The sequence below is a fragment of the Cylas formicarius genome, unplaced genomic scaffold, assembly GCF_029955315.1.
Source record: "Cylas formicarius isolate icCylForm1 unplaced genomic scaffold, icCylForm1.1 PGA_scaffold_5__7_contigs__length_24384050, whole genome shotgun sequence".
Classification (NCBI taxonomy): Eukaryota; Metazoa; Arthropoda; class Insecta; order Coleoptera; family Brentidae; genus Cylas; species Cylas formicarius.
Window position 1 is genome coordinate 3,282,499 of NW_026844341.1, and position 19,414 is coordinate 3,301,912.

Sequence of the window (19,414 nt, forward strand, 5' to 3'; positions counted from 1 at the left end):
ATTTATTTGCATCTTACAATTAAACATTTTTTGAAGGTTTAACACTTTAAATTGTGGGGACCGTGGAATGAAGCAGATGTTAGAAGAAGATATGGAAAACAACGAAGAATTTGAATATGAAGTGGAGATGATAGAAGGCGAACTATCTCAGCAAATAAAAAAGCGGATCCATTTGTCTTCAGATGCTAAACAAATTGTTTTGAGTGTTTAAAATTTTATAAGAAATTCAGAAGGAGAAGTAGGAGCAGCAAAAAACACAAGTGACATGACCAAAGTTCCGAAGTCAACTGTAAGAAAAATTGTTGTAAATGGGATAGTCAAGAGGAATTAGGCGTATAATCTACGACGCTTATAAAGTGAACAGTGTTTTAACCCTAGAAGAACTGCATAAAAAAGGACTGACAGATTTAAACATTAGTTGTGCTAAAGTGCTGTTGCGTACTTTTTTAAAGAAAATATATTTTCAGTTCCAAACAATTAATAAACGTCAAGTGTTAATTTCGCAGTGGAGGGGGGATTATTTAAATGCAATTGGTACCATTCAACCCAAATTAGAAAAATTCCAAACACTTCTTCAAATAAAGAAGAAATTAAAGAATTTTTGTACGAAAATGATTTATGTTTCGAAGAGAGCTTACACGCAAAAACAACTTCTGGAATTATCAAAAATAAAACATTTTAATAAAGACTACGAAGTCGATTAATAGGACAACAAAACGGACATGAAGTCTTGAGACTACCCCCGTATCATTGTATATTTAACACGATTAAGATGATTTCGTCTGAGTTAAAACCGCATATAAGAAGAAATAACACTACTCTCGGGACCCTTGTACAATACTAGCCTATAGAATACGGCTAAGATCACTGGTTTCCGTTTCAATTATGATTTATAACTGCAAAACTAACCTTAAAACGAAATAGGAATTATTAATTTGTTTGAAATGCGACGTGGCTTCGTATGGATATTTGCATTTTAAAGTTTTTTTTTGGCAATACAGATTAGAATCTCCTACGGAGGTATTGATTTTAGTTTAATCTTTAATAGGATATTCAGATACAGACTCCACGTGTTCCCTGTAGCTTCTTGTCGCTGGTTTCTTTACGTCCATTTCATTTTTATGAAATTAGACGTTTGTTTTCGCACGGGCGGAGCAAGTGCTTATTAAACGAGTGAGGAATTTTGTTAGCGTATTGCACACACATAGTTTTGGGGTACATTTTTGAAACACAGGACAGAAACATTCACTGAGTGACGTCAGCGACCGGTAGAATTTACCGAAAAGATTCGATCTATCCATAATTAGGTATTTTAGACGAAGGAATATATATTGAAATTTGTTTAACATATTAGGGGGGCTGTTTATACCGAACGCTGAAAAAATTAAGCGCTCTGCTTTTCCGTTCGCCTCCAGTATTAAAATTGAGTTCAAATTATTCCTTAGTCTTCCGAACGGTGAGAAATTTACGCGCTAGTCGTTATGTTTATGTATTATTGAAATTTTACTAAAATTTAAATTTACTGTACTGAGTAATGAAGAAATGTGTAGGAACCTGGGAAGTCCTAACTGAAATCGGTCAAAATTGGACTCAAAGACCTTGATTCGTATCGGACACAGATATTTTCTTATACTCTCGTCACATTACGTGTGTCAATATTGGATATCCTCAGTTATTTTTGTTATTAACTTTATCATCGTAAGGATTTTCTATGATTAAAAATGGCCAACTATTAAAATAATTCTTGTTCTAGACTTTTCTTAGATGTTATACCTAGTTTTACAATGATATACATCCCTTTATAGAGTTATTTGTTTTAATTAAGTACAGCTGCGATATTTTCAAAGGATTGAAAAAAGTAATGAGCAATGAAGCGACCTGGGAAGTCCCAATCCAAATTAGACTAAAGGACCATATTGGTCGTAGGTGTCCATTCTTTTCCCATTGTTCTTTGTTGCGGATTTCTGTCAAGTTTTTGGTTATACTAGGAATTTTTAAGCCATATCTGCAGACTTATGTCGTCAAAGCATTGAAACGAATCGAATTGAATTTTGGAAACATCTCTCATAAATTTTTCGGAATAATGGAGTGAGTGTATACTTTTTTATCCAATTTAGGCAATGTTTTTCTTTACATAGAATGACCAATTCATACAACACTCTTGCACACGATTAGACTTCGCACAAGTACAGAAGTACAGACATAGTACAGAAGTGCAGAACAATCTGGTGAGTCTCAATCCAACATAAACACATCTTTGTTGTGGCTATCTTTCAAGTCATTGGTTATACCAAGTTTTTCTATGTAGCACCTGTAAACCTATCTCCTAAAAGCTAGATAGAATTTTTACTAGAAGCCTCTGACTTTATAGATGACACGAAATCAGCATAATTTAATTTGTTTTTCTTCGCTTTAACTGCCGTAACAATCTAAACTACCATTAATTCATTCATTTTATTATCTCCCTACTTCCAGTTGAAAAGTGCAATTTAGATTTCGTAAGGGAAGGCGAAAACTGTTCGAACAAATGGTTCTGACATCCAGAATATGAACTTCAGTCAACGTTTACCTCGAGCCTTCTGGAGTAACGTGATGGTAGGGTTCTGCGCTTTGGGTAGTCTAGTTGAGGTGGAAAAACTTCCAAAGCCCGGAGTCGAATGGCTAGTAGGCAGCCGTCTATCTAAAGTGGAAGACAAGTGTATCGCTGTATCGCTACTACCTTCCGGAGGTCTCCAAGGTGGCTCGGACGAGGTACTGTTGGAGGTCTCTAATGACTGAAAAAGTAGAAAATACGTGAACGCACCCGAATCGTAGCGTGACGTACAGTTTACCTCAGAAGCGGTTCTGTGCCTTCTGCTCAGCACTGGAGATTGGAAATTGACGGGTCTGAATTCTTTTCTTTCGACGGTAGGGCTGGAGTGGGTGCTTTTGGGAGTCCATATCGGAGAGATGGGTTCATTCTGAGAGTCTTTCGAATCGCTCCTGTGAAGTTCCTTGCGGTCCGGTTGGGTCTGCCTTTGGCCCGGTGACCATATACCTGTTGTAAACAACAAGCCCTACAGCTTCAACATTTCACATAGTTTTCACGCCATGTACATCATGCTTCGTTTGATGATACTTCGATAGAGAACATGTATATGGTTACTGAGCGCTCAATCAGTTGGAGTTTCTTCACTACAATATCTTGATTAAAATCTGGTCGACAGTATAGCGAATGTAGCGGGTTCTAGGGACGATTTCTTATGGGTTTTATTGTGATTGGGTTATACAGTTTGGAGAACATAGTTGCAGCGGTTAATATATGATTTTAATGGGCGTAGGAAGGTTTTCCAACCATACCTACCGTTTCACCGGCAATACCAGATTATAGAGTGTGATACACTAAAATTAGGAGCACGCCTGTAAAATGAGCAGTTTTCATCCAATTTAGAAAAGGAATTTTCTTCGTTCTATAACAAAATACTTTATTGTGGGAGTTTATATCTTAAACTCTAATCCAAAATAAGAGTTTTTGGAGCGTAAATATTAAATCAAAAACGTGGAAACAATATTTGTCCCTGAATTGAAATTTGATGGACTTGATGAATTAAAAAAAAACTTGATATTCCGCATGTGCTACTCAGAGATGAGTTTAAATTTTGCACCCTCGAACGAGGAGCGATCTTTTTGTATTGTATTTTGTATTTTATAATCCAATTAAATTTTTACGGCAACTTACACAAGGCAAAATCTTATTTTTGAGCTAGACCAAAAGTGAATAGTCATCTCGATATATATCACGTACTATACCGAATGTGTTATTTATTCAGCAATGAATTAAGGAAGGCTTACAAACGTTTATGAGGAATTTACCACACGTCTTATTAATGGAAATAGAAAAAGACCTGTCATTGATTTTGTCTCCCTGGTGCCGGTCTGTGTGTGTAGATTTTCTGTAAACAGAATGACCCTATGTTAGGTCTAATTTTCTCTTGATAAGAATATCTAAGAATAAAATATTATTATTAATGATAGAGTTTAAATGATGAGAATCTTGAAGGGATTCTTGACCATGAGGCCAAATAATAAAAAATAATATAGTAAATAATTATATAATATATAATAAATAATATAATATAATAAATAATATAATAAAATAAATAATGTTCATGCACCTTGTTTAGACCCGCCCCCTCAAACAATATACAGGGTGTTTTGAAACAATTGAGGGGGCGATTTTTGGGACCATTTTAAAAAGAAAACTTTTCAACTTCGATATTTCAAAGTTTACTAAAATAAAATAATATTGTTTAATATTCGTAATTATTTCACATGTATATTTTGGCGGATATTAATGGTACGCCACTAATTTCTCTTAAAATAAAAATTATTCCAACAATCTCCAATCATTTCTAAAGAAATTTGATTTCTTGTTTTTTGTTCAATCCGATGTGCGGTTTTAGCTTAAAAAAATAAAAACCTCTTTTCTGTATGGTCATAACAATATCGTTAATAAGACAACAGGCAGAGAATTATTATCAATATTATTTCTTACTTAATTGTATATCTGTTTTATTAAAATACTTCAAAAAATCGAAGTATAAATATGAAATACGTACACTAAATCAATAAAATTAAAACTGTAAAAGTAAAAATAAAAAGAACATCTTCTAATATGTAATAAGGACATTAGTAACTAACTACTAAAACCAACTAAAAACTAGATATTTTGTTTAATTAAGCAAAATTATTATTTGTCCATAGACAGTGAGCCTTTAAAAAAAAGCACCAGCAGAGCAGATTTGATCTCTTAATTTTTTGTGGAGTAGTTTTCACTTATAAATAAAAACTAATGTCTCTACATGTTGAGAGCATTAATGATATTGTTATGACCATGCAGAGAAGAGGGGTTTCTTCTTTTTTTAGAGAAAATGATTGGAGATTGTAAGAATACTTTTTATTTTAAGAGAAATCACTCCACTGACCATCCATATCTGTCAAAACAGACAGGTGAAATTTAGTACGCCCGCCACTGGTGTATTTAAAAAAAAAAGTGGTACATTAAATAATACCTCTTGATACATAGTACCCACATGTGTGCCAAATTTCATTGAAATATCTAAATTGGTATTACAGATATAAAAAAATATATTTTATTTTTGAAAACTTAACCACCTTGTGTCTCAAAAGTTAAGACGTTTAGGACATAGGTTCATATGCAGTTTTCTTTTTAAAATGGACATATGGCCCTTTTGCGAGCCAGTTTCCATTAAGCTCTGAGGAAGCCAACGTAAGTCAACGTCAGCAAGTTTGATTTATAAACAATCGACACAAAAGGAATCCAGAAGACTTATTAATAGAAATAGAAATAGAAGTGGAAAATTCTGTAATAATTTCACTGACTGCAATCTGGTAATGAGCTTGTTCGCGTTGATTACAGACTAAAAATATGAAATCAGTTTTGGTTAGTGATTTTGATATGAATGGCGAATGTGTCGCAAATCTTATTAATAGAAATAGAAGTGGAAAATTCTGTTCAGTAATAATTGCACTGATTGTAATCTGATATTGGGCTGTTTCGTGTCGATTACATAATAAAAACATCAAATACGTTTTTATAATTACATTTTCAAGGTGAATTTGTGATGTTGTTTCCTTTCCAGAATTGTCAAAAGGTCAACATCAATATGATCAGCGAATATATCACAAAATCTATTAATAGAAAAAGAAATAGAAATTAACGACAAAGTTAAGACAACAGTTAATTTAGTAATCTGATTTTGAAAATTAATTGATAAAATTTTTTAACAAAATAAAATAAGTAAATTTTCATTTCAAAGAAAAATGTGTTACCTGAAAATTAGCCAGGAACGTTTAGTAATACCTATTGCGACGAAAGTTTTTGGTGTTGAATGAATTCTGGAAAATTTTGTTTAGTTAGTTGCCTTGGTTAAAAAAAAATTAATACCATATCTGGTATTACTAAAATGCTACTACTCAAAACTGTAAACACCTTTGAGCGGTGTTAAGTAATAAAATGAGAAAAACTCATCCAGTTCTGCTTAATTTATGCAATAAAACACCCACCGAAGATAAGATTTGAATGGAGCTTTGTTGACGACAATTGTTCCTTGATTGGTAACTAGAAAAGTTTAAAATTTAAAATACAAAAATACGGGTTTTACATCGGAAAAACTCTTTTGCTGGAAAGTGATGAAATTGCTTGCTGGCGACGTCGAGAAGTATAAGAATGTACCAAAGAGCAGAAGAAAATTTGATGAGACGTAGATTAATGAAGGTTATATAGCACCAAAAATATATACTAGTGCTCGCCAAGCTTTTACTAAGGGCCTGTCAACGGGTGTTAAGCTCCCCTTAGGAAAAGAGAAAGGACTGATAATCGTTTATAATAGAAGGTGAAAAAACATCTTTCGACATTTTGTTATAAGATTTTAAGGATACAGTTGTACGGATGCGAGTACCTAAAACTTGGCACAGGTTCCCGAGACAGAAAATTATACCGCTTATTTTCCAGCGGAAACCCGGAATATTTTTAGTTTTACCTATTCGACTCGGCTTCGAAACGAAACGATATTATATTTTTCACCTCAGAAATTCTAAAATTAAAACCCCCACGGACGGTAATGCTTCCCTGAACAAAAATATAAATAAAAATAATTTTCGGATACTTCGCCCAGTTTTCTTAACAGGTATTATATTTCGTTTTTAATGAGGGTCATAACCGACAATTAAACAGGGGGGACAACTTAAAGGTTATATCGTAACGTTTAGATAAAATAAATTGCAATAACAGTTTTGGTTAGGAATATAATCATAAAGATGGGAAGATAGTTAACATATTAATTATTCTAAGACCGAGTAAATACGGTCTTATATAGTAGTAAGAAGAATATCGATAGGCATAAATTGTAATAAATATCATTATTTAAAAAAAACAACTATTTACAATACAATTTCATTTGTAAATTTTACGTATCTAATTATACCCCAGCACTCCAACAGTTGCTAAACAAATCAAATGTAATGAGACAGAAGCTAGGACTCAGCATAAACGTTGACAAGATCACGGTAACGATCATAAATAAGGAGCTGAGAAAATACTAAATGAATTTTGGTCTGTTTCGTACAAAACATGCATCTCTTGCAATATTAGAGAATTTATTGCATTCAATTGCCAAATAAAGACTTTTATCGGATCCTACACAATATATGGTTTAGGCAGCACAAAATTAAAAAAATATTCCATTCAAGCCTATTTCATGTTGTTTGCAATTTTATACGGCAAATTGTCCAAATACTCAGTTACCACCATAACCAGTAGTAATTCGCTGGAGAACTTGCTAAATTATATCCAGAGAACTTTGAAAAAGTTAAAAAAGTTATCGAAGATCTAAACGATTCGTCTTGCCGATCTAATACGTTTCTTTGGCAGATTCAGTAATTTCAAAAAATCAATTTTAGGTGGATTTCAAAAAAAGTTTCAGGTATTGTTGGGGTTGTGGTCATAAAAAAAATATTTGAAAATAATACGGGGTTCAATAACCCCTAAAAACATTTCAGACATTTTTATAAGTAATCTCACTAATTTTGAAAGAGAACTGGATTTGCATAAATTAGAAACATACTGAATTTCAAATCTGAAATACTGTCCGATAAGGTCCGTGGATGTTGAGCGCATAAAAAACACAATATTCTTTTGCGAAATTTTGAAAGACATTATTTAATCATCAATAGTTTTTATAACTTCAAAGAATAATTTCATGGGAATACAAAACTTTTATTATAGTTGTTATTATTGTTACAGGTTTAATTATAAGGAAATAGTTCTGGCTTTATTTAAAATAAGGTTAATGTTCATAGTTTTTCATGTAATAAAAATGTACTTTTTAAAAATATTTTTTTAAAATATTGGCTTGTAAAATGTTTTTCTGTACGCGTGTGAGATCTGGACGCTTAAAGTGATTATCATAAATAAAATAGAAGCTTTCGAAATGTAATTCGGAGTAGTAAACTGATAACACAAGTCTACAGATATTTTAATTTTTAAAACTGATTTTATATAATTTTGGTTATATTTATATATTGGTCGTATCACATATGGGTTTTTTGCAAATATTAAAGGAAAATAATGATATTTCGAAAATAATTTATTTTCTTATTCAGTAAAAAAATTAGTTAAAGAAAGTGCAAAAAAATTGCTTTTTGCTTCGTCTTTTTGTCACAATTCGTTTCTCTTTTTTACATTACACGAACAAAAATAACAATCATAAGTTTGCGTTCGCTTTGCTACGACATAACTACCACAGATGTAACAAAAGTTATTTGGATTGTTTACACAATGTCTTCTTACCATATCTGTAGGTTCTAGAATACTAGAAATACGTAACGACCAAGACAACAACCACGAACACAGCAGTACTACGACCAATACAACAAAATTGCGCATAAGCAGGTTAGAACTCTGTTGCAGTGTTGCCAAATTATAACAAAATGCCTAATATGGAATAAACATTTCTAAGATATACAAATAAGTAAGCAGCTTATCAACATCAAAACCAATGTAACCCTGCGCAGTGAAACGTGAAATCGAGGATGGACGTGGCATTGGGAGAAGAATACACTCCTGGCTTAAGAATATCCGACACTGGCTTATAATGGGATTTGCTGCTTCAGGAGATGGTACCTTGTCATCTTGTTCCGAATCAGAGTCCGAGCCAGATAATCTATAATCGGAGTCCAGAGAAATAATATATTCTGCATTGTAACTAATGTCCTCTTTCTGTAATAAAAGTTTCCACACACAAGTTTTCTACAATTTGTTTGTTCTAATTTGTATTTTTTAAATAAAACTAGTGTATTCTTCTTAGAAACATAATTCCTGGATTAGTGAGATTTAGTTATTTAACTTAACAAACCTTTTGGACACAACCAATCGGTTAGTTCCGCAACAATTTATGGCGTCTCTATTTTTATCAACCTTCCTGGTGACTCATTAATGACAGCCAAAAATAAATCCAAAAACAAATCCTGCCAAGGCGTTTAATTCTCAAAGAAGACGGAAGCAGTTTCTGCTTTCACAATCGAGGTTATTTATTTTAAAGAAATCTATATGTTGTACAGGCAGGATTTTTTTTAACAAGTAGTTTTGCAAAACCAAAAAATGGGCCAGTAAACAACCAAGAAATTACGATCAAATTCCGAGTTTGGTGTATGCGAGAAAATAGCCAGACATATGTGGTTTTTAATTTTGAAACACCCTCTTGAATAACTCAGTGACAATTTTTTATTTAAATGCTAATCGCTATAAATAATCGTTTCTGCCTTATATTTTGTTCTTTGTTTTTTGTCTGTAGATATATTTGTTCGTTTATAAGAGCGAAATGAACTTGGAACCGACGACTTTAAGAAAAATGTTACTTTTTTTTTTCGACAAAATAACGACTAAACTATCAATATTTAACAAAATACCAGAAAAGTAAGTTAAAACAAAGGTCTTATATTTAGTTTTCTAAAAATATATAACTGAAGAAAATGTATTTCCCGTTTTATCGATTATGAATTATCTTATTGCTGTTTTATTGTACCTGAGTATACTTATTAAATAAAAGCAAACACAGAGTTCGAATAGATATTTTTCTTTCAGATGACAGCCAATTAGGCAACTGTTTTTTAAGCAATGACAATATTGTATCCACGAAAAAATAGGGAAAATAATCATGTACATACCAGAAGAGGCTGTACTAATTTGTGAAAATGACTATAGTTTTGGTTAGTTGTAGTTGTAAATAATTCATTAACTTTAACTTTTTAAGATACCTCCTTAAGCCTGTACTACATAAACGTCATTTTTGGGTTTGAAACTTTTTTACTTTTTTCGCAAATATAAATTTTCTATTTTATTATTTTTTTGAGCAGCAGCCAGAATGCCTGAACTAACCAAAATTAGTGTGAACTTGTTAAGATAAATTTGTCAATACAAGGGCATCTTTTTTCTTTTGGGTGAAGTACTAAAATTTTTCTTAAAATTACTTGAATAAACAAGTAAGTAAAAGAAGGTCTTTTTTCTAGGATCGTGCAAAAAGTTGATGTCATTTGCACTGTTTACCCTGCCAAATATATATTACATTTCACACTGATGTAAAAGAGGTTTGGATTTTCATTGACACCATTAAATAATAATAATTATTTAATTGTTATTGATATTAATTTTAATTCTGATTGATTCATCACTTATTAATAACAGGGGCATATGGCATGTAACAGGATAGCGTGAGACAGTTGCCATTTCGGCAAACATTTATTTTGATGTCACTTGAGAATTTAATTATTTTCTCATTGTGTTGGTACACATATAACTATTTCCTTTTTTTAAGCTTTGGTTTATCCAGAACCGTTCTGATATTGTTGTGTTAACAGATTGTCTCCAGTATCTCATTTAAGTTGCTATTAGCTTCATTTTAAAGTGAGGTTTTAAAACTGAAATTTCGGCCCCATAACTTATTGATTTTGATCTTCCTTGAGCAATTATGGCCTTTAGCTCTGGATTATATGCTACATATTCTGTTTTAGAGGTATTAATTGTAAGACCCCACCTGATCATCCGCAAAATCAAAGGTAATCCAATGTTTCGGTATGTTAGTCTCTACTGGTATAATGCAGCATTTAAATATATTTTAAAAAGTGTCGGAGCGATAGGATCCTTGAAATATTTGAATATAAAGATTTGAGGGCCTGCATGTTTTCATCTTTTATTTACTTTTACATCCAATCATTGTTCTAAATATTTAAAAATGACTAAAGTTTTAATCACTTAAGAACTATTATTTAGTAACCTAGATTCGTATTGATTATTGATACGAAATATACAAATCATTAAAATAATAATCCACTTTTATGAAATGAGGGCTACTATTACGTTGATAGCGTATGTTTGATGTAGGTGCGCCCATTTAATTTATCGCTGCTGCAGCATTTTTTGTGTGATCTCGATCATTTTTTGTCTTCTGCCGATGCTAGTTTGGTTAGTCCAGAATCTTTGGAGTACTTGCGCTTTTAATTCTTTAAGTTTTTAAGCTGCCTTCCGCAAAATGAAAATTTACCTTAAAAAACCAAATTGAAGTTTGTCGTTCAACCGAAAGGTAATTATTTTAAGAAGCTTGTGTGCTTGTCTACATTATAATGTAAATTATTTGCCACAAGGTTTGGTTAGGCCTTTTGTATACAATAAAATCTTCCACATAAATCTTTAGCATCAACACTTTTAATAAGTTGCCCAAGTCGAATTTATCGTCTTGCTTGTTCGAGAGATTGATGATTTCATGATTTGTTAATTTAAAGTTTTTCCTTCAGTTTGGCGCAGTTGAAAGTTGGAGAAGGAGCAGCGTTGTAGACGTTATTCATGAATCTACGATCAGTCAAAATCATATTTCAAGCATAACCATGACGTCAAAAGAAGAATGTAAAAAATATTTCAAATAATCAGGCAGCTTTGAAGAGTGTGAAGGTCCACAGCTGTTCAATCACAGTTGCTTACACAGGAGGATGAACGAGAGACCTGGGAAGGATCAGAAGCTTTGGTAGGGATTTTGTAGAGCTAAAAGATTGAAGGAGTATGGAGCTCCTGAGGAAAACCTCTTCTGGACCTACGCTCATTAACCTAAACCTAGATGTATATTATCCCGCGGAAACCTACTGGGGCACGACGCAGTCGCCTTGAATTTCGGCGCCGGCGCCTTCATATCTTCGGCAATGCTTCTTCTTCACTTCCGCACTTAAGCCATTTCTTCGCACACATCCGCTTTTATCACTTCACAGCGAAAAGTCACGGACCAGCGCGACGCTTGGAAAAAACTGACATCACGGACAGTAGGGGAAATAATTTAACGACGGCGAGCGTCCCGCTGTCGACCCTCGAATAGGCGTCTACGTCGGCCGAGACGAAAACAGTCGTCCCGATTTAGATGCTGTGTACGGGTGCGAGATATATATATATATATATATATACGAGGGGCTGACAAAACGATTGAGATACGATTAGGGGGGAGGCTGCTGCCAAAATTGTGGACATTATTAAAGTTAGGTTAATTGAACGGGGAATTACGGCACCATATATTTTTGAGCAATATTACGGTTATTAGATTTCATAGTATTTGGTTTGCTATTTTGGGCACTTTTGTGGGGTTCCTCGGTTATTTTTTAAGATATAAACTTGTGGTTTTAACGACACAATGCTACTTTTTGCCAAATTAAAGATTCCGTAAACAAAATTATCATGGCCCTCCGGGTTTTTGAGATACCGGGTGAAATCCAAAACTATCGATTTTGGGACACCATCGCATCTCCGTTGTCTTTTAAGTGATTGAAGAGACTTTTTTTTACTTGCTCTAACTTGCTCTAACCGTTTATTAGTTATGAAGCAATTATATATTTTTTAAATGGAACACAATTGGAAATCGTTTAAGTTTTTCGGAAGTAGATATTAGTATAAAGTTGTTTTGAAAATTAAGTTCAAAATTTAATTTTTTTCATATTTTATTTTATTTTGTATTAATCCATTAAAAACAATAATAATAATTAAAACAAAAATAAATAATTTTCAACTTATTACGAAATAACATTATATCTAAAGATTATTAATATAATATTATATCTAAAACTGTTGTTCAAATTGGAGACTATGTTTTAGACTGCACATTTTTCTTTTCTTTTTATGGCATTTAAAAGAATTATTGGTCTCCGTATAGTTTCGAAAATTAAATCAATTGCCCCTCGAAGTCGTGTTTTATATGGTTTGTTTTGCAAGTACCCCGTAGAAAGAAATCTAAAACTCAAAGACCCGTTGATCGTGGATGCCATCTTACAGATCCGTTGTTCCCTATCCGATTTTGAGGGAAGTTGTCATCTAAAAATGGTCTTAAAAATCCACAGTTATGACTTGGGGCACTATCTTGCTGAAGGTACATAAACTTATAATATACTAAAGGGATATCTTCGAGTAATTCTGGAATGACTTCCTCAAAACTGGCAAAACTGTATCCGATGCTAGGCATCGTCAGGCGGCAAATATTGAAATGCAATATTCTTTGAGTATGTATGTATGTAGCTTAATACATTTGTTTCTTTTTGCTCTCTATTCTCCTCCAAATAATTTTTAGAGCATGGTTGAATAGAGGATCCGAACCTAACTAGATTTTGTTTTTAGACGAGCAAATATATCTGGAAACGGTTGTCGTCTCTTTGAATATCTAATAAAAAAAACACATTTCTATAATAAAAAAAAACAAAATATATGCCTTTAAAAACCTTATTTGTGGTAATATAATTCCGAAGCTTCTCGGGCATTTTCATCTTTTTTTTCCAAATTAAATAAAGAGTCTCTTATTTAGTTTGTTTAAATAAGTTTAAAAATTGCCTTTAGGCTAAGCAAAATGCATACTAGCAAAATTTCATTTCTACTTAATTTCTTGTGTACTTCTTTGTCCTAAATTCCCTGCCATCTCTGTTCCTCTGTCTGTTAATTTAATTCTAAATTTTGGGGTGCAACAGTATATGGCTGCGTCAAATATCTGATTTTCTTAGCCCTTTACTACCAAATTTAATTAGGAATAAAATTATGATATTTTCAAATATAATTGTGGTATTTAAATTATTACACGAAAGAAATATATATATAACAAATATAATTGTTGGTATATAAATTATTATATGAAAGAAACTCAGCCGGTCAAGCGGAACTTCCCAAAAACATTCCAGGAAGACCAACAAAAATTTTTGATGACACAAAATATCAGATGCGGAGGAAAGTTCACGATTTGTATTTTAAAAAGAAACTACTCAAGCTAGACAGAATTTTAATAAAGCTTGGAGTAGAAGAAACTTTTTTAATTTTGATGACAATTAGAATATATTAGTGGAAAATATTACCACTGCTATTCAACTAAAGTACCTACCGAAAATGAAGAAGAAGTTGAACTTCCACAAACATCAGTGGAATATGGCCGAACACCCCGTACCCCATAATTTTAAGTATCCAATATTAAATTTGGAATGGATAAAATGGAATATGGAGAATTAAAAAACCTCGTGCATCGATATCTATAAACTCGATGTTCTTAATTTTGTTTATAATTTCATTACATGCATAGCGAAGTCCCTCTTAGTCATGAGTAATTAAAAAATGTGAATGCGAAAGTTTTTTTATAGGTCATAAGAACAATTTTTGATCGAAATTTAAAAAAAGTGAAATTTTAAGTAGAAATTTTAACCCCTTCCTTTCTGATTTTTTTCCGTAGCGAGTAGTTCTGCTGAACGCACGTGACAAGTTATTCAAATAGCTACCAATTGTGTATTTTTACTGTTGTAAACATTAGTTTTTTATTTCTCTCGCATTTTATCGTGGCGGCAGCGCAGAATCCATTTTAATATTAACGTCCATCTTATCAACGCTCCCTCGTAGCCGCTCGATAATTCTAGCGCACGGTTTCAAGTTTGATGGACCGACTTTCGCGATAAATGCGAACTTGACAGATACGTCAATTAGGCGATCATTTATTTTTATATTCGGAACAGATCCGTCAGGTTCCGTTTAAAATAATTCACTTCATGTTTTGGTTGCAAATGAAGCGCCGATATAGTTAATTATAATTTGGCTGTGAGATTTGCTCGTCCATTTTCATTTTTCGTCGTCTAATTTCGCACTGTAAACCTCCTGAGGGTGTATTTTTTTGACAAATTTAGTAATTACTCTGAAAACAGCTGTTGAACGACCGTCATTTTTAAATTTTGCATACGACAAGTGTTTATAAGTTTATAACTTTGTTCTTCTACTTCATGCATTTTAAAAAGTCTCCACTATTTTTTGGCCAACAACTGGCAACGATGGGAAGTTGTAGAAGTGAAGTAGAAACATTTGAATAGAACACTTATTAATAAGGGGTGTTTTTTTTCGATATATAGAACTTTAAGTTGCAATAAAACAACGATGGATTATTCGATTGACATGAATTTTATTTATCCGAAAGATAATCTTGTGGCATTACATTTTAAATATGATTTCTGGCATATGACCGTCACGGCTGGCACGGATGTTGTCCAATCTGGACGTCCAATTTTAGATGACAACATTTGTGGCTGTATATCGTCAATAACACGGCGAATGTTGTCTTCCAAATGGTCAAGCGTTTGTGGCTTATCCGCATACACCAATGACTTTACATAGCCCCACAGAAAGAAGTCTAGCGGTGTTAAATCACAAGATTTTGAGGGCCACTTCACAGGTCCAAAACGTGAAATTGGGCGGTCACCAAACGTGTCTTTCAATAAATCGATTGTGGCACGAGCTGTGTGACATGTTGCGCCGTATTGTTAAAACCACATCTCCTGGACATCATGGTTATTCAATTCAGGAATGAAAGAGTTAGTAGTCATAGCTCTATACCGATCAACATTGACTGTAACGTTCTGGCTATCATCGTTTTTGAAGAAGTACGGACCAATGATTCCACCAGCCCATAAAGCGCACCAAACAGTCACTTTTTCTGGATGTAACTGTGTTTCGACATACACTTGAGGATTTGCTTCGCTCCAAATGCGGCAGATTTGTTTGTTGACGTAGCCATTCAACCAGAAGTGTGCTTCATCGCTAAACAAAATTCGCTTATGAAAATCGGGAACAACGGCAATCTCGTTTTGCTCCCATTCGACGAATCTACGCCTTACTTGATGATCGTTTCGCTTCAATTCTTGCACGAGTTGGATTTTGTAAGCACGTAAAATCTTCCATAAAGTGGATGAACACAGATCCAATTCCTGTGCTCGATGGCGGATGGACTCATTCGGGTCTTCCTCAATGCTACGCTCTACAGCAGCAATAGCTTCTTCTATACGCACTGTACGACGTCTCTGCGGATGCGAGTTATCAATAAGAGTAAACGTGGTGCGAAAACGTTCTATGGTTAATTGAATTAACTGCTCTGATGGACGATTTTGTCGACGATAAAATGGACGTAGTGCGCGATACGTATTCCGCACAGAACCATTATTTTCGAAATAAAATTGCAATAAATTTGCAAGCGTTGTTCAGGTGTAAGTCTATTTATGATGAATTGCCAAACCAAACTGTGAATAAATCACTTGACAGCTGTTAAATCGGTCGCCATCTTGAACTGTAATGCCAACTTAAAGTTCTATACATCTAAAAAAAACACCCGTTATTATTCCAAATAAAAAAATCTTTTCAATTTGTATTCGATTAATAATAATAATATCATCTTGTCAGTTCAGAGTAATGAATAAGCGCTTCCTGTCACCAGGAGATACTTGAGAACGCGGGAATGTATAATAATATTATTATTACTGACTAAACGCAGTTTCTGTGTAATGTTTAGCGAAACGATCTGAGAAGTAATAAAGGGAAATGTGTGAACCTTCGACCCCCAAAACAGAGGATTTAAAGTTTAGTAAGCTATTTTGTTTGTTGGAATTTTTTTTTCAATGTCTATGCAGCTCCGCTGACTTTTAATTTAATTACGAAATATGTATTTCAAAAGTGAATTTGGACACCATTTACATTAAAAACATAGCATTCAAAAGGATAATAATATTAATATTAATTAATATTAATTAATAATATTAATAATATTAATATTAATATTGATCTACAATTTTGTACAGCCCGTATAATAGTATCATTTTTCATTCAAATTTATATACTCGGTCTACTAGTAAATTGTGTCAAAGTTTTGTATTAAATTTATTATTTAATAATTATTAAAATTGAAAAGAATTTAGTGTGGACGGAGCATATCGACAGTCTCTGTAAAAGACTCAGTAAGAATGAGTAAAGCAGTTAAGGAACTCTCTGGACATAAATAAACCAAAGAGGATATAGTATAGTGCAGTGCATAAAGCGAATCGTAAGATTGCTTTATAATATTCCCTGCAGACAATCAGAGCAATTTTTAAAACACATAGAATTTTAACTGTTGCTTCAGGTTTTATATCAAAATTAGTTACTTTTACTTATAAACATAAAAGTAAACCAGAATTACTGGGCGATCGTCACTCATACAGCACTCGAGACGGCATACGGGTAAATAAGCATCATCGTGAGTTTTACAAATAAATTAAAACTGTGTGCATTAACAAATAGTTTTAAGTTGGATTTGAACGGATTGTTTATGCGTTTAACTCTGTAATTTATACATTACCAAGTTTTTTGTTTGATTTTAATCTGTTTGTCGTCTTTGTTTTATTATAGTTTGGTTGATGTGATTTTATTGAAAGTGATTTTGATTAACTTGTCTTTTGATTTTTGAATTGATTTGTTTTGGATATTTACAATATTTTGTTTTAATTTAATTATTCGACTTTCTCATTGATTGCTTTTACAGCTAGATTTTAGACTGACCAATTACTTTTTGTATTAGACAGTCTTTTTGTTCGAGGTTATCTAAATGACATTGGCGATAATATATTTTTTTAGTTACTTGAAGAAAATAAATATATTTAGTACTAATTATAAAATTACTAAGTCATTGAGCAAAATTGAAGCACTTCCTGTTCAATTGAAGATTTTCTTGCACTTTTACTCACATATGAAAAATAATTTTGTGTGTATTACGAACCAAAATTTGATACAAATTGCGTTTTTTTTCAGTTTTTTTGTTTTTTAGTAAAGCTTCCCGGAATAAGATCTTCTTTATTTTATTTTGTAGTGTCCATGAATGTCATCAAATAAATCCTCTTTGTCATAAAATGGTGTAACTTATTGCAGCTATAAAGAAGTTGAAGTTGACTACCTCGCAACAAAAAAAACTCAAAGTCCAGACTCCATATTTTACATTTTCGCGTCAATTTGGACGATTTACCTACGCTCGTAACTTGTACTAATTATAAATTTCCTCAACATCGTGATCATCCGTGAATCCTTCAACGCTGATTTTATTATCATCTCGTTGCCAAAAGATCTGTTTACGTAATTTGCCAACGAACTGAATGAACCAGTAGGTTAGGATTTGCGATTAGTGTTGGTTTTCAGATTGATCGCTTTATTTTACTTTTACTTTTAAAGTTGATAACACATAATGACAGATCGCAAACTGGTTAGTTTTGGTTAGTGAGTAGTTGGAAAAGGGATTCGTGGTTGGTTGCTTTTCAAAATACCAGGCGACTGGAGTAGAACACAGTAAAATAAGAATCGAAAAAGAACCTAAATATAAGTAAATAAAATCTGACACGACGTGAAAGAAGAAAAAAATGTATGTCAATTAGCAGAGAGTTTTAAAACATATAATTACATATGGCCAGAAACTATAGGATTTTCATTATTTCTAGTACTTAAAAAGTGCATGTTAGAGTTGGTTTAATTTTGTTTCTAGAAACATTTGGAATACAATTCGCAGTGATGACGATTTGTTGGTAAAATCTACCTAGAGAAAGCAGCTTTCTATTGGACATATTTAACCAAATATTTTTTCATTTTTTTTCACAGCAAAATACAAACATTATTTTTGGATTCAGCTATAGCGCGTGTTCTTTATATTATTGTGAAGGGTAAACAGATTTGTTCGATAGTATAGTAGATAATGGAGGATACAATGCGTAAGCTAGAAAGAGAAAGTTGGAGGGACATAATAAGTAAGGGAGAATATCATGAAAAAGAAAGTACCATGAAGAAAATGGATATGCGTTGGGAGCTGAAATCATACAGGGACGTAGTAAAAATGAAAATATGCGCTGTATATAACAAAAGCTACAAAATACTCTATGAAGGAAACAAAATTGATTATGAGGTTTAGGTCTGCCAATGAAGAGATCAGGGTTAGGAACAAACAAAAGAAGTGTGAAAAACTGAAGTAATAAAAAAAGAAGGGGAAGAGAAGAGGAAGAAGGCTTAAACGCGGCGAACACGGAAGAAAGGAGGAAAGGCAAAATAAAGACATTTTTGTGATTTTTGTTAAGTTTCTGGTTATACCACATTATTATTATCAATATTTCAATGCCTTGCAATATAATTTATAAGTTTGGTTAAGAAAACTTACCTACATAGTCCTAGCTTCTGCAAAGTTTCCTAATTTACTTTTGATTTTAACAGGTTGGAAAAAAAATTGTAGTCTCTTTGAACAAAGTAGTGCAGTGAAGTTTTTAATTCAAAATCGTAAAAACTTTTCACTTTTTTGAGTATTGCAATGTCGTAAACCCTGAAAGTCTCTAAGAGGTTCAGAAAGAAATGTATGGATAATTTATTTTACCGGATATTCATTAGAAAATCAAAAGAAAAATCGCCAAAAATGGGATTTCATAATAGATGAAAATAGGCTGACAAGCCATCTCTTTATACCGCACCTTTAAGTTTCCCACGACGTTAAAATCAAAACCATGGAAAAATCGATAGTAAAAATAAAAATTGCGTAAC

At 32.7% G+C, this 19,414-nt stretch overlaps 1 protein-coding gene across 9 annotated transcripts in view; it reads right to left on the reverse strand.

Annotated features, from left to right (window-relative positions):
* Positions 1–19,414, reverse strand: part of LOC132701744 (uncharacterized) — a 190,533-nt gene that overhangs the window by 55,845 nt on the left and 115,274 nt on the right. For all 9 annotated transcript variants that reach the window (XM_060669900.1, XM_060669907.1, XM_060669901.1 and 6 more), the window contains exons 9-10: positions 2,832–3,037; positions 2,570–2,774 (exon numbers count right to left, since the gene is read on the reverse strand). In XM_060669900.1, coding sequence (XP_060525883.1) covers positions 2,570–2,774; positions 2,832–3,037 — 411 coding nt within the window. The remainder of the gene's footprint in view (positions 1–2,569; positions 2,775–2,831; positions 3,038–19,414) is intronic.